The sequence below is a fragment of the Podarcis raffonei genome, chromosome 12, assembly GCF_027172205.1.
Source record: "Podarcis raffonei isolate rPodRaf1 chromosome 12, rPodRaf1.pri, whole genome shotgun sequence".
NCBI classification, from domain to species: domain Eukaryota; kingdom Metazoa; phylum Chordata; class Lepidosauria; order Squamata; family Lacertidae; genus Podarcis; species Podarcis raffonei.
This window is the reverse complement of record NC_070613.1, coordinates 145,121-156,936: the sequence shown is the minus strand read 5'-3', so window position 1 is coordinate 156,936 and position 11,816 is coordinate 145,121. Positions and strand designations below refer to the sequence as shown.

Sequence of the window (11,816 nt, the reverse complement as noted above, 5' to 3'; positions counted from 1 at the left end):
TGGGCGGGGGGCGGGCATGGCTCTCTCTCCCCGCGGCGGCGCCGCTTCTCGGGGCAGGAGGCGGGGACAAGCCGCGCGGCTCCTCCTGGCCCCGCCCCCTCTCTCTCTCGCGCGGGGCATTGTGGGCCGGCGTCGTTGGCGGCGGTTCCAAGATGGCGGCCGCACTGGGGCTCCTGTGAGGAGAGGGCGGACAGGGACGCGGCGCCCGCTCCCGCCATGTTGGCGCGGCTGCTGCTGCAGCTCCCGCGGCCGGGGCGGCTCTCCGGGGGCCGCGGCGGCGCGTCCTACTGCTGCTGGCGGGCCCCGGGGCGGGCGGCCCAGAGAGGGCCCTGCCGGGCCTTGCTCGTTGCCAGGTAACCGTCGCCCGCGCGGGGCAGGCCGGGAGCGCTGCGCCGGAGCCGCCTTGGGGGGCGGGGCTGGGTGCCTTCCTCCGGCGCCGCCTCGGCCTCCCGCGCAGCGCGCCGGCGAGTGAAGTCCGCTGCCCCCCCCCCCCGGGACCGAGGGCGTCCGGCCCGCGGGAGGCGCAGGTTCCCAAAGGGGGCGGGGAGACAGCAAGCGGCCCCCCTCCGCCAAGCAGCCCCGCACATGCGCGAAGCGAGGAGCCAGCAGTCCCCAGCAAGGCGCCTTGGCAGAGCCCCCCACCTTCCCCACTAGCTCCTCCCAGAGGCCCTTGGCAGGTGCAAGAGCTATTCACAGTTTCAGACGTGTAAAAACATTGAAAAGAGAATTGCAGTGAACACGAAGCTAAAGAAATCAAAACACACCAACACCCCCCCCCCTTCTTCCTGAAAAAGCCTGGCAGAATAGAAAGATACTTGTCTCCTGGTTGAATATTTAGCCTTTGCTTCCAGCTAAGATCTCCGGGTGGCAAATGGAGGAGGGCTTCCCATCTGGCGTCTTCCTGGCTAGGGGCCGTCTAGGCCTAACAAAGCCATCCTGGTCCAGGTGCAGGCCCCCAAAGCAGAGAAAAGGACATGCCGCAGGCAGGCTTCCGCAGAGAAACTTGTTTCCTGAGCAAAGACAATCTGGTTCAGCAGGAGGCTTTTTCTGTGAGATTGGCTTCCTGCTGAATGGACCTGCAGCTGCTGTCACTTCCAGTTAACAAATGAGAGGCAGAAAGCAGCTTCACTGAGGCTGAATAAGGGGGTTGCATCCGGGGTTCCTACATCCAACCCAAAGGCCTTTGTGAACCAGTCTGACTTTCCCTGCCCTTGTAGTCCCCGGTTTGGTGGACTCAGCTAGGCCACCTCTCTTGAGGAGAAAGTGTGGTCCTGGGGATGGAGAGCAATGGTCTTGCCAGGGATTCCCTAAGTGTCCTGGGGTGAGTTGTGCCAATGACCCCTCAGCTTCATTTTCTCAGTTAATAACAATAACTTGTGGAGTGATTAGAATTACATTTTTCTGATCTCTATGGCATTCAGGGGATCGTGCGGTCTTTGGAAGCAAACTGCTCTTGTCAGTCCAAAGCCCTACCTAGCAGTGTCTTCTTCAGCCATTGACCTGAATTGAGATGATTGGCTTTCTTTTCCTCCTCTCCTCGCAGGTACTCGGGCAACCATGCCAGGTTCTCATGCTTCCTGCGGGCTCCCAACCGCTTGGCCAAGCCATTCCCAGCCATGCTGCTGCTCTTGCCCCGCAGCCTCCTCCCACTGGGCCGGGTGGCTGCCTTCTTGGCAGGGCCAGCCTTGTTGGGCCTGGGGGCGGGCTTCAGGCGGGCCTTCTGCCAGGAGGTCCAAAGGATTGAGGTGGTGTGTGTCCCCCCACCTGTGGAGAAGGAGCCAGACTTTAACTGGGCCATATTCTGGAAGTTCCTGCGCCCACAGCTGCTGGCACTGATCGCAGCAGTCTTGGTGAGAGCCCCTTCCTCTTCTCCCATTGATGGGGGGGGTGGCCAGTTGTGTCCCATGCAAATGATGGGGAAGGGTGTGGTCAAACTTTTCAGGGTGTGCACACGTGCCCAGACCAACAAGCCCACCTGTGCAAAGGCTGACAAAGTCAGAAGGAAACGAAGCCCAAAGAAAGGGGTGTCATGTGGGAAGGAGCAGAAAACCCCAGCCTGACAGTTTGGACTAGAGGGTGAAATAACCTGAGGCACAAATTGTGCAGTGTGACATTTCTGAGTCCAGCTGACTTTCCTCACCTTGCTTCCCCCCCTGCCTTCAGTTTGCCTTGGGAGCCGCAATGCTCAACATCCAGATCCCACTGCTGTTGGGCAAGATGGTGAATGTGGTAGCGCAGCACATGCGTGTGGCCGATTATCTCCGTGTGGCGCGTCGACCCGCCTTGCGTCTGTTGAGCGTCTATGGCCTCCAGGTGGGTGCTAGAGAGGATCTTTCTGGGAAGCGGCTGTTTGGCCCCAAGCTCAAGTGCAGTTGGGGTCCTCAGGGTGGATTTGTGTGGGGAGGAGATGAGGGGACTGATGTGCATATAAACAACCAGGAGTCTTGTGGCACCTTAGAGACTAGCACATTGTGCATAGGTTTTCATGGACTCAAGCCCTCTTCTTCACATACATGAAGCGAAATCCTAGCAGGTATTTAAGGGATAAAGTATAAGGTAAGAGCTGAGTGACAGTGAGATGCAAAAGGTGCAGGTAGTGATAATTAGAACTTAGATGTATGTTAATTTTGACTTGGCAAGTCAAAGGGCAGAGAACCATTCACAAGAAACCCCCATAGACACAACACAGATAGTCTGACACCGGTCAAGCTGTTTAATTTCATTCATTCATTCTCTCACCCTTCACCCTAATGTCCCAGGGCAGGTTGTATCATAAAACACATTAAAACAGTTTAAAACATTTTACAATCACCAAAGGAGGTGGGTCCTAAGAATATTCACCTCAAAGTCAAAATCCAGGGTAAAGAGGTGTGTCTTCAGCATTTGCCAGAAGCTGTATGATGAAGGTACCAGACACACCTCTGGGGGAACGTGGTTTCACAGTTTAGGGGCTGTCACAAAGAAGGCATTCTCCTCCTTGCCACCCCCCTCAATCCTCTGAGGTTGGGGGATCCCTCTCTGGATCTCTGCACCCAGAAGGGTCAGTAGGGAAGTCGGCTGTCTTTCAGATATTTGGGGCCTGAGTCGTTTAGCTCTTTAAACACTAACAGCTAATTAACAGCTATAGCGTGTTAAAAATCATTTGTCTTGGTTTTGCACTCCAGTGATGTTGTGCATCTCTTCCCACCCCCTTCTTCAATTTTTCAGGGGTTGATGACCTTTGGGTATATCCTGCTTCTCTCCTGGATTGGGGAGAAGGTGGCCAATAGGATGCGCAAGCAGCTTTTTTCTTCCTTCCTCAGGTAACTGGCCTGGGGGTGGGGGAAGGGTTGCTGTGGGGTGGGTGGGAGAGAGAGAGAGAGAGAGAGAGAAGGGTGGAACTTGAGATACATCCAGGGGCTTGAGCTCTTCAAAATAAGAGAAGTGGAGTGACTTGCCGCCCTCTTCCCTAAGGCAGGAGGTGGCCTTCTTTGATGCCAACCAGACGGGGCAGCTGGTGAATCGCCTGACCGCGGACATCCAGGAGTTCAAGTCCTCCTTCAAGCTTGTCATCTCTCAGGTGTGGGGACTGGGCTGGTTCAAAGCTGGGCTTGGATTTCCCGGGACGGGGTTGGGGGGGGGGGACTTGAGTAATGCATGGGGTGTTTTCCATGGGGAGGTGAGTCTGATGTGGGTCCGAGAGCTCTTTCCTTAATGGCATGTTTCTCTCTCCTTAGGGCTTGCGCAGCCTCACCCAGACTGTGGGCTGCTTTGTGACGCTCTACTTGATCTCACCCAAGCTGACGGGAATGCTGGTGGTGGTGATGCCCCTTTTGGTGGGGGCCGGGGCCTACGTTGGTGGCTCTCTGCGCAGGCTTTCACGCAAAGCCCAAGAACAGGTAAGAGAGGCTCTGCCAGTGTGCAGTGTGGGTACTGAAGCCCCACCCAGGCCATTGAAAACCCCCGCAAGCCCCCCCATACTTTCTGGTCTGTGACTGAGCTCCTTTATTCTCCATCACGACTTTCTAGAATTCTGCTTTATGTCGTTGCTTCTTTTTTGCTGGATTCAGCCAATTACTCTAGGTGAATGAGCTGCTTTTGTGTGCTGCCCGCCCCCACCCCATCTACCAACCTCAGAGTGGCAGACTGGAGCTATGGCGGTTGTTTGCAAACGAGAGAGTTCTGCTCTCCCCATGTCAGCAAATCATCCTGCCTGCCCCACATTGTCATGGGTTCTTTTCTGGAGTAGCTCCTCCCTTTCCCTCCCTCCCTCCCTCCCATTTTTAAAGTACATTCCTTTGTAAAGTGTCCTTTCCTTACAGTGCATCTGACTGGAACTGATTCCCAGAGTTAGCCAAGCCAGGATCCTCCAGGTTTGCCCCTGGAGCTTGCTGACCCCACAGTGACTTCTGCTTCTTTCTTGTCTGCAGGTGGCCAAGGCCACAGCAGTGGCCAGTGAGGCTTTGGGCAACGTCCGGACGGTGCGGGCCTTCGCCATGGAACCCAAAGAGCTCCAGTGAGTCCCTCCTCTCCTGGACTGGAAGTGGCCAGCTTCAAGATCACCACTCCCTCAAAATCCCTGAGGGGAACCTAATATGTTGGTAGTCCTCCCTACTCCCACCCCAAGGTGGGGAAGGCAGATCAGCTAGTTGCTCCCTTTCCTTCTGTGTGAGAGCCCTGAGTGGGGCATATAGCCATCCCATAACTTCTTCAGTCCTCTTCTGCTGGCACTCTGCAGGTCTTCCAGTCTTCTCCCGAAACTGCTGGCCTGAGCTGCTTTCTCTGTCCCTTGCAGGCAGTATGGAGCAGAGGTGGACCAAGCTAGTCACCTCAACATGAAGCTGGGGCTGGGCATTGCCTTCTTCCAGGGGCTCTCCAACGTGGCCCTGAACTGTGAGTGGTGCTTGGGGGGGGCACTGATGAATCTTTGGGCTGTGACTTCATTGTGACGCTGCGGTTCTCTCTGTTGCTCTGCCCTTTCTGGGACAGCATGCTGGTTGCTGGAGCAAATGCACTTTAAACCTCATATGTTCTGAGAACACGCGGTTGCCCCCTCGATAAAAATGCACTCCCCCTCCCCCCCTTTTTATAAGTTTCCCTAACACAGCTTTTGCTAACCTGGTGCCCTCCAGATGGCTGGGACTGGTGGGATTTGTACTCAGAATATCTGGAGAGCACCAAGTGGGCAGAGGCTGCCTGAACCATCCCACCACCTTCACCTGTTGCCATCTTGTTTTCTCCCCCAGGTATCGTGCTAGGTACCATCTTTGTAGGTGGCACCCTCCTGGCTGGGGAAGAGATGACACCGGGTGACCTCATGTCCTTCTTGGTGTCCTCGCAGACTGTGCAAAGGTAATGCCCTAGCAGGCCTCCCGTGTGCCCCAGTGCCTGGTCAGAGACTCCCCACCCCCCCTGCCATGTGTTCCGTCCTTTGCCCTGACAAACTCCCTAATTGTGTTCCTCTAGGTCCCTGGCCAGCATGTCCATCCTGTTTGGGCAGGTACGTGGGGGGAGGCTGCAGGGTGTGGAGGGCATACGGGGGCCTCCTCCTTCCCCACAATAACTGGACACAAGCTAAAATGCACCCAAGCTTTGTGAAAGGTGGTGGAGTAGTTCATGTGAATGTGGCCAAGTCCGCCATGCTCCTGGCAGCTGAGCATGGAGGGGACTGGGTTCCCCGAGAAGCCTTCTCCTCGCAACCTGTGGCTGTTGATCTCCTCCAGGTGGTGCGGGGAATGAGCGCTGGGGCCCGCGTGTTTGAATACATGACTTTTCCACCAGAGACCGCGGTCTGTGAGAAAGAGCAGCTTGCCTGCAGCATGCTGAGCGGGCGCATTGAGTTCCATGATGTCTCCTTCAGGTGAGACCCGGCTGTAGGAGGGGGGTCAGCAGACCTCTCAGGAGCGGATGTGCTCTTGTGCACAGGGCTGGAAAAAGACAGCACAAAATCTATAGTACACAGACAGACTTGTTTTTCCCTTGTCATTCCAGGCATCTTGTTTATTTTGTAAAAGCTCAATGGTTGGAGGCAGGATGCTTCTGAATCCCAGGTGCTGGAAACCGCAGGAGGGGAGAGGGCTCTTGTGCTCAGGTCCTGCTTGAGAGTTCCTCACACGCCTCTGGTGGGCCACTGTGAGAACAGGATGCTTGAGTAGATGGGCCCCCTTTGGCCTGATTCCTCAGACTCCTCCCAGTCACTTAAAAAATCCCTTCTGAAGCTTACCAGGCATTGTTCAGATGTTACCAGGCTTACCTCTGCAGCCACACAAGCAAGCAGCTTGCTAATATTTTTCATGGAGCAAAAGATTCTCAGGGAGCAAACTCCTTTGCCAGATATGAGGCACTGCAGTGGTGAGATGAGATCATCTGCTCCTGCAATATGCTCAGCCCTTCCTGTGCACAGTCCCCCCCTTCTGCTCTCCTTTCTCCCGGCTCCACCACCTCAAGGGTCCCGCTCGGTTGCCCTGGTGAACCCTCCCTCCTCTGGGATTGGCTCCTGCGCCAACCCTTCCCTCATCTCTTTGTGTCCTTGAATGCCAGTGGGATCAGCCAGTCTCTGGGCTAACCATAGGGCTGGTCCACCTCAAGGCCTGATCTCTTTCTTCTCTTCCCAGCTATCCCACCCGGCTAGGCGCCAAGGTCCTGCAAAACTTTTCCCTCACCATCCCTGCTAACAAGACAGTGGCTATTGTGGGGCCGTCTGGAGGAGGTGAGAGTCTCTCTCTTTTCCCTCAGCAGGGCCAGGTCAGCAAAGGCTTTACCACGTTTAGACTTCCCTGCCTGCTGGAATGGTAGAGTGTGTCTGTGTCTTTGGGTCTCCTCCCGAGATCTCGATCAGTGAGCTCTTAATATCACCTAAGATGGAACTAGCCATTTGGTTACACCATAATCACGACTCCTTTCCGGTTGTAAATCCCTTTGTGAGATGCTTCCTCCTCCCACATTGCCCACCTTTGATTTGCTCATTGGATTGTTCCTTTGCTAAACCCCACACTTGGTTGAATTTCACATTCCCAGATGGGTCCATCTGTGCCCTGTGTTTTATGAAAACTTGACAACTCGTTCACCATGTGGTGTTTCATTTGAGTAATGGCCAAACACCTCGCTAACCTCTTCTGCTGATCCTGACTGAATAGTGTCAGATCCTGGTCTCATGGTAGTCTTCCTATTCCTGCCCTCAAGTGCCAGCTCTCTCTCTCTCTGTGTGTGTGTGTGTGTGTGTGTGTGTGTGTGTGTGTGTGTGGCGCGCGCTCTGCATGGCCTGGGGAAGGAGCATTTGGTGACTTCTCTTTCTTCTGCCCAGGGAAGTCTACTGTGGCAGCCCTTTTGGAGCGGTTCTATGAGCCCACGGAGGGCGCAATCTTTCTGGATGGCCGTGATATCTGCACTCTGGATCCCACCTGGCTCCGTGGGGAAATCATTGGCTTCATTAACCAGGTGAGAAATGTGGGTGGAGTGGAGGTACTGGTGGCAGAAGAGTGGCGTGGAGTAGAGAAATCGCCTGCAGAAGACTGAAAGCAGTGGAGTATTTTCCTAAGATGAAAAAAGAAGGCAAACAGAAGGGGATGCTGCATGCAGTCACAGATCACGGCGAGAGGAAGTAGCTTTCTTTTTTCCAAACCACTAGAACAGTGAACCTGATTAGCAGAGAATCATAAGAAAGAGATTCTTTCTTTAAGTGGCATGGAATTGATGTATGGAATTGAGTGTCACTGGCTGGTGTGGTGGCCACCAACCTAGATCTTTTTTTTAAAGAGTTGGTTTCTTTTTCATAGGATAGGTTTTACTTTGACTGTTGATTCTGATAGCTGAAGATTTATTTATTCATTGCATTTCATAATTTATAGACAACTGTGCATTCAGAGCATACCAGAGTGAAATTCTGCATTCAGAGAATATCAGGATGCAGAAACTGAATAGAAAACATGGTATAGATAATAAAAGCATATTAAAAGAACAACAACAAGGATTGAAAGCTGTGGGGCTACTCCCTGCTCAGCAGCAGCTACCAGCATGTGGTGGGGATGGCTGCCTCTGATGCGCAGTCTGCTTAGGGGCTCTCTGGACCAGCTGGTGGTCATGGGAGAGATGGGAGTAGCTGGCCGCATCCACCACCAGCCCCCTGCAGCAAGGCAGTGCTGGTGGTCTTAAAGAAGATGTCTTGGGCTGGAGTAAGAACATGAATGATCTCACTGGAAGAACTTCTAGGGAGAGGTAGGAGCGGCTGGTGTTTTTGCTGAGGCGACAACAGCAGCAGTTGTGGGAGATGTTTTCCTTGGGCTCAAGCTTCTCCCTGCGTCTTGAGGCCTCACTCCTTCTCCTCCTCCTGCCCCAGGAGCCTGTGCTGTTCAGCACAAGCATAATGGAGAACATCCGCTTCGGCAAGCCATGCGCATCGGATGCCGAGATCTACGCCGCTGCTCGCCTTGCCAATGCGGATGAATTCATCCGCAGCTTCCCAGACGGCTACAACACTGTTGTGGGTGAGTCAAAGCAAAGGGGTGGGGTGGGTGGCAGGCAGGCTGGGTAACGTGACTGCGACTAGAGGTGTGTTGTTAGACAAATCTCTCCCTGCCTTCCCACAGCAGAGGTATCACGTTAACGGTTTGTGGTAGGAACCTACTACAATTAGGAAAAGGGGAGTCAGTGACCACTTAATCCTCACTCAAAGGAGCTAAGTAAGGATTAGACACTCTCAGAACAAAACTAGAACTTTTATTGGTTTACACTCAGTAAGGTTCTAGCTTTGTGGTTACATTTCTGAAAGGCACAACACTTTGTTTCAAACAAACGCTCTTTACAAATATATTTAAGATCTTCCATAATTTCATGCTGCAAATCTGTCACTGGACAGTTAAATTATTTGTAGGACGGCTGTTGTCTTACATTACCTGGAAAATACTCCTAGCCCCTTCTGGAATCCTAACCTTCCCCTTGGTAGACAGAACCTTCTCTGCCCACAGACAATCCCTATCTGTATCTGAAAGCCCATTCACTCTGACAGACAGACCTTTCTGAGTCTATTCAAATAGCCAGAGACACCTTTCCACCCAGACAGACAGAAAGTCCCTCTCTCTAATCCCAGGTTCCTGTCTAACCCACAGGCAGTTCCTGTCTGGCTCTTAAACTGATGGCAGTTAAAATATTCTACTCTCTCCCTGATTGACAGATCTACTTGCCAGCTTCCACCATAGGGTGGACATTAAGGTTTTGAGAAAATGTTTGTGGAGTGGGGCAAGAGTCCTGATCTGGATCCTCTTAAACCTGGCAACCTCTCCTGGTTGTTCCACAAACTCCTCCTACTCCTCCTCGCATCTTTTTTTTTTCCTGATCTCAGGCTGCAGTTCCCTTCCAGCCTCGGCACAAGGCAGATTTTTTGTGCTTTTTTCCATGTTTTTTTAAAGTTCAGCTAAATGACTGGTTCCTGCTCTAAGTGGGTTCACGAACACCTCTAGAGGTCGAGGTAGAGATATTGGAAGTGGCATCCTCAGTGCAACACATTCTGGGGCTATTTTGTGGCAATTATTTTCATCTCTGTAGATTTCTGACTGCCAGATTTGGTGTCACTTGGTGCCAGATTCAGGCCTTGGCCACGAGGTTTTCCCTTGATGCTGCAACCTCCTATGGGATGGAAAGGGGCACTTCTGTATGCCCCCCTCCCTGTCTTGTGCCGCGCCAGCTCCAGGGGAGTGGACTGTGGAGAGGAAAACAGAGGGACCACATCAAGAGGACACGCTTGGTTGTACTGGCTGTCTGCTTCCCCTTCATCTCTCCCCTCTGCGTTCTCTCTCCCTTCCCAGGCGAGCGTGGGGTGACCTTGTCTGGTGGGCAGAAGCAGCGAGTGGCCATTGCCCGGGCCCTCATCAAGAACCCCAAAGTGCTGATATTGGATGAGGCCACGAGCGCCCTGGATGCGGAGTCGGAGCACGTGGTGCAAGAAGCCCTGGACCGGGCAGTGGCCGGCCGCACCGTGCTGGTCATTGCCCATCGTCTCAGCACGGTGAAGGATGCAGACCTCATTGTGGTGCTGTCAAAGGGTCACGTGGCTGAGGTGAGGCAGCAGGGGAGGAAGGCGGCAGGCAGCCTTGACTTGGGGCCTCTCCCAGCTTGGGAAAGAACAAAAGGGGGGCCTGCTAATGAGAACTGGATTTGGGGGCACTTTGTGGATTTCAGCATCCTTGGGCCCCACACCAGTGCAGCTGGGCATTCCTAAACCCATTGATTTCTCTGGGCTTACAAAGGTTAATAGATAATTATCTTACCAGTTATTCTGGAACTCATTGCTGCAGGATGTTAATAGCAGAATGCAAACTTCTTCACCTTCACTCAACACCAGCCTAAACAAGTGGCACAGAGTATGAAACTCTGTAGCCAGGTGTGCAGCTCCTTCCACAGTGTGCACTTTAAGCTTTATGCTGCCGGATGGAGGAGGACTGCAGTTGCTCACCTCTCAGCAGACCAGGAAGCTGAACTCTGGCCCCATCCCCTTCCTGGGAAACCCACTTTGTTAGTTTGCTGCCCCCTTCTGGCACCTGCACTTTAAGCCGGCACTGCGCCATCTGTCCTACTGCGGTCTCCTTTGCCTGGCAGCAACTCAGGCCGTTGAGAGAGGCCTTTCCTGTCCCTGCTAAGTGTGAGTGTGTGCTACTGTAGGTACACATACATAGTTATCGAGAATAACAATGTTTGCCAAAAGTGAAGGGCAAGGTGTACGGAAGTTCTGTGACAGTTTTGTTCAACATTCAGGTGTATACAAAAACAACAACAGAATAAGCCTTCAGACCTGCAGATCTTTCTCAAGTTTGCTGTACCAAAGCAGCACCTATTGGGAGTGGAAACTGATTGAGCCCTAAAGAAATAGAATAAAATTTGCTAATAAATTCTAAAACAGCAGTTTCATGCTGTTCATCCCGGTTCATTTACAGAAACATTTATATACCGCTTTTCTGCCTGAAGGCATTTACAGCAATTTAAATATTACTACAGTTAAATAAGTGAGGATTAAAACAACTCATAATGAAACAGAGGCAGAATGGGCAAGATTAAAATGCACTAAATGCTTGGTGTAACAAAAAACTCTTGACTTTCATGCTAGAGGACATGATAGAAGGGGCCAATCTAAGCTCCTCTTATTCTTTGTAGGAGAACGGTGCTTGTGTCGTATTGACTGGTAGGCTCTATGCAGCTCTTGGCACTTCTGTTGACTTTGGGGGACTGGAAAGTGCTGCTCTTGTTTCCTGATCTCCCTGTTTCTCTCCTTCCAGTCCGGGACACACACGGATCTACTACGGAAGGGTGGCATCTATGCAGAGTTGATCCGACGCCAAACCAAAGATGGAGTCTGAAGCAGGAAAGCTTGTTTTGTTGCCCTCGAGGAAGTATTACTGCCTGATCTGCCCCCATTTCACTCCGGAGCTTATTTGGATTCTGATGCGGTCCCAGAATTGGTTTGCAGGGGTGCAGAGGGCCAAGTCAGGAGCCTGTTGCCCTGGAATCTGCCTAGTGTTATAAAATACCCTCCCCCAACTCTGCCTGAGTTCCAGCACTGAACAGAGCTTTATGTAATTTAAACTTGTTTTTCAAATACAGTATTTTTGCATTTGGATGGTGTGTCTGAAGTGTTTTTAGCTGCCTCGAAACTTTGGCTTTATGAGGCCTCGTCCAGCCTCCAAGCACTGATTCAGGATGAGGAGGCATCCAGGCCCCTGGTCGGCCGCTCTTCATGCTTTCCTGCGGCTGCTGGGTTGCAGCATTGGGGACTTTTTAGCTTAGAGAACAAGCGAGTGAGAAGGGACGTGGTAGAAGTTGATAAAATTTTGCACGGCATGGAGAATGGA

The 11,816-nt window shown here is 52.6% G+C and overlaps 1 protein-coding gene and 1 long non-coding RNA gene across 4 annotated transcripts; both read left to right on the top strand.

The window, feature by feature from the left end:
* Positions 1-128: 128 nt before the first annotated feature.
* Positions 129-11,584, top strand: ABCB8 (ATP binding cassette subfamily B member 8). 3 transcript variants are annotated; one of them, XM_053409753.1, is made up of 16 exons: positions 130-353; positions 1,544-1,850; positions 2,164-2,313; positions 3,208-3,302; positions 3,454-3,559; positions 3,717-3,878; positions 4,410-4,495; positions 4,775-4,872; positions 5,226-5,331; positions 5,446-5,479; positions 5,703-5,839; positions 6,594-6,688; positions 7,283-7,416; positions 8,315-8,462; positions 9,780-10,030; positions 11,244-11,584. In XM_053409753.1, exons 1-16 carry the CDS (start codon positions 217-219, stop codon positions 11,322-11,324), a joined length of 2,127 nt encoding a protein of 708 aa, XP_053265728.1. In that variant the 5' UTR covers positions 130-216; the 3' UTR covers positions 11,325-11,584. The 3 variants fall into 3 exon arrangements, with proteins under 3 accessions (XP_053265729.1, XP_053265730.1, XP_053265728.1); XM_053409754.1 differs by lacking the exon at positions 2,164-2,313 and having other exon boundaries at positions 129-353; XM_053409755.1 differs by lacking the exons at positions 5,446-5,479; positions 5,703-5,839 and having other exon boundaries at positions 129-353.
* On the top strand, positions 8,469-9,122 carry LOC128424041 (uncharacterized). The gene is made up of 2 exons (XR_008332914.1): positions 8,469-8,758; positions 8,794-9,122. It is a non-coding gene; the product is annotated as an uncharacterized LOC128424041 (long non-coding RNA).
* Positions 11,585-11,816: the final 232 nt, after the last annotated feature.

Excerpts from the sequence above, each read along its gene's own strand:
- ABCB8 (XM_053409753.1), top strand. The coding sequence starts at position 217 with ATGTTGGCGCGGCTGCTGCTGCAGCTCCCGCGGCCGGGGCGGCTCTCC. Across the intron at positions 5,332-5,445 it reads TCCTCGCAGACTGTGCAAAG|GTCCCTGGCCAGCATGTCCA; the intron begins GTAATGCCCTAG and ends GTGTTCCTCTAG. Across the intron at positions 6,689-7,282 it reads TGTGGGGCCGTCTGGAGGAG|GGAAGTCTACTGTGGCAGCC; the intron begins GTGAGAGTCTCT and ends TCTTCTGCCCAG.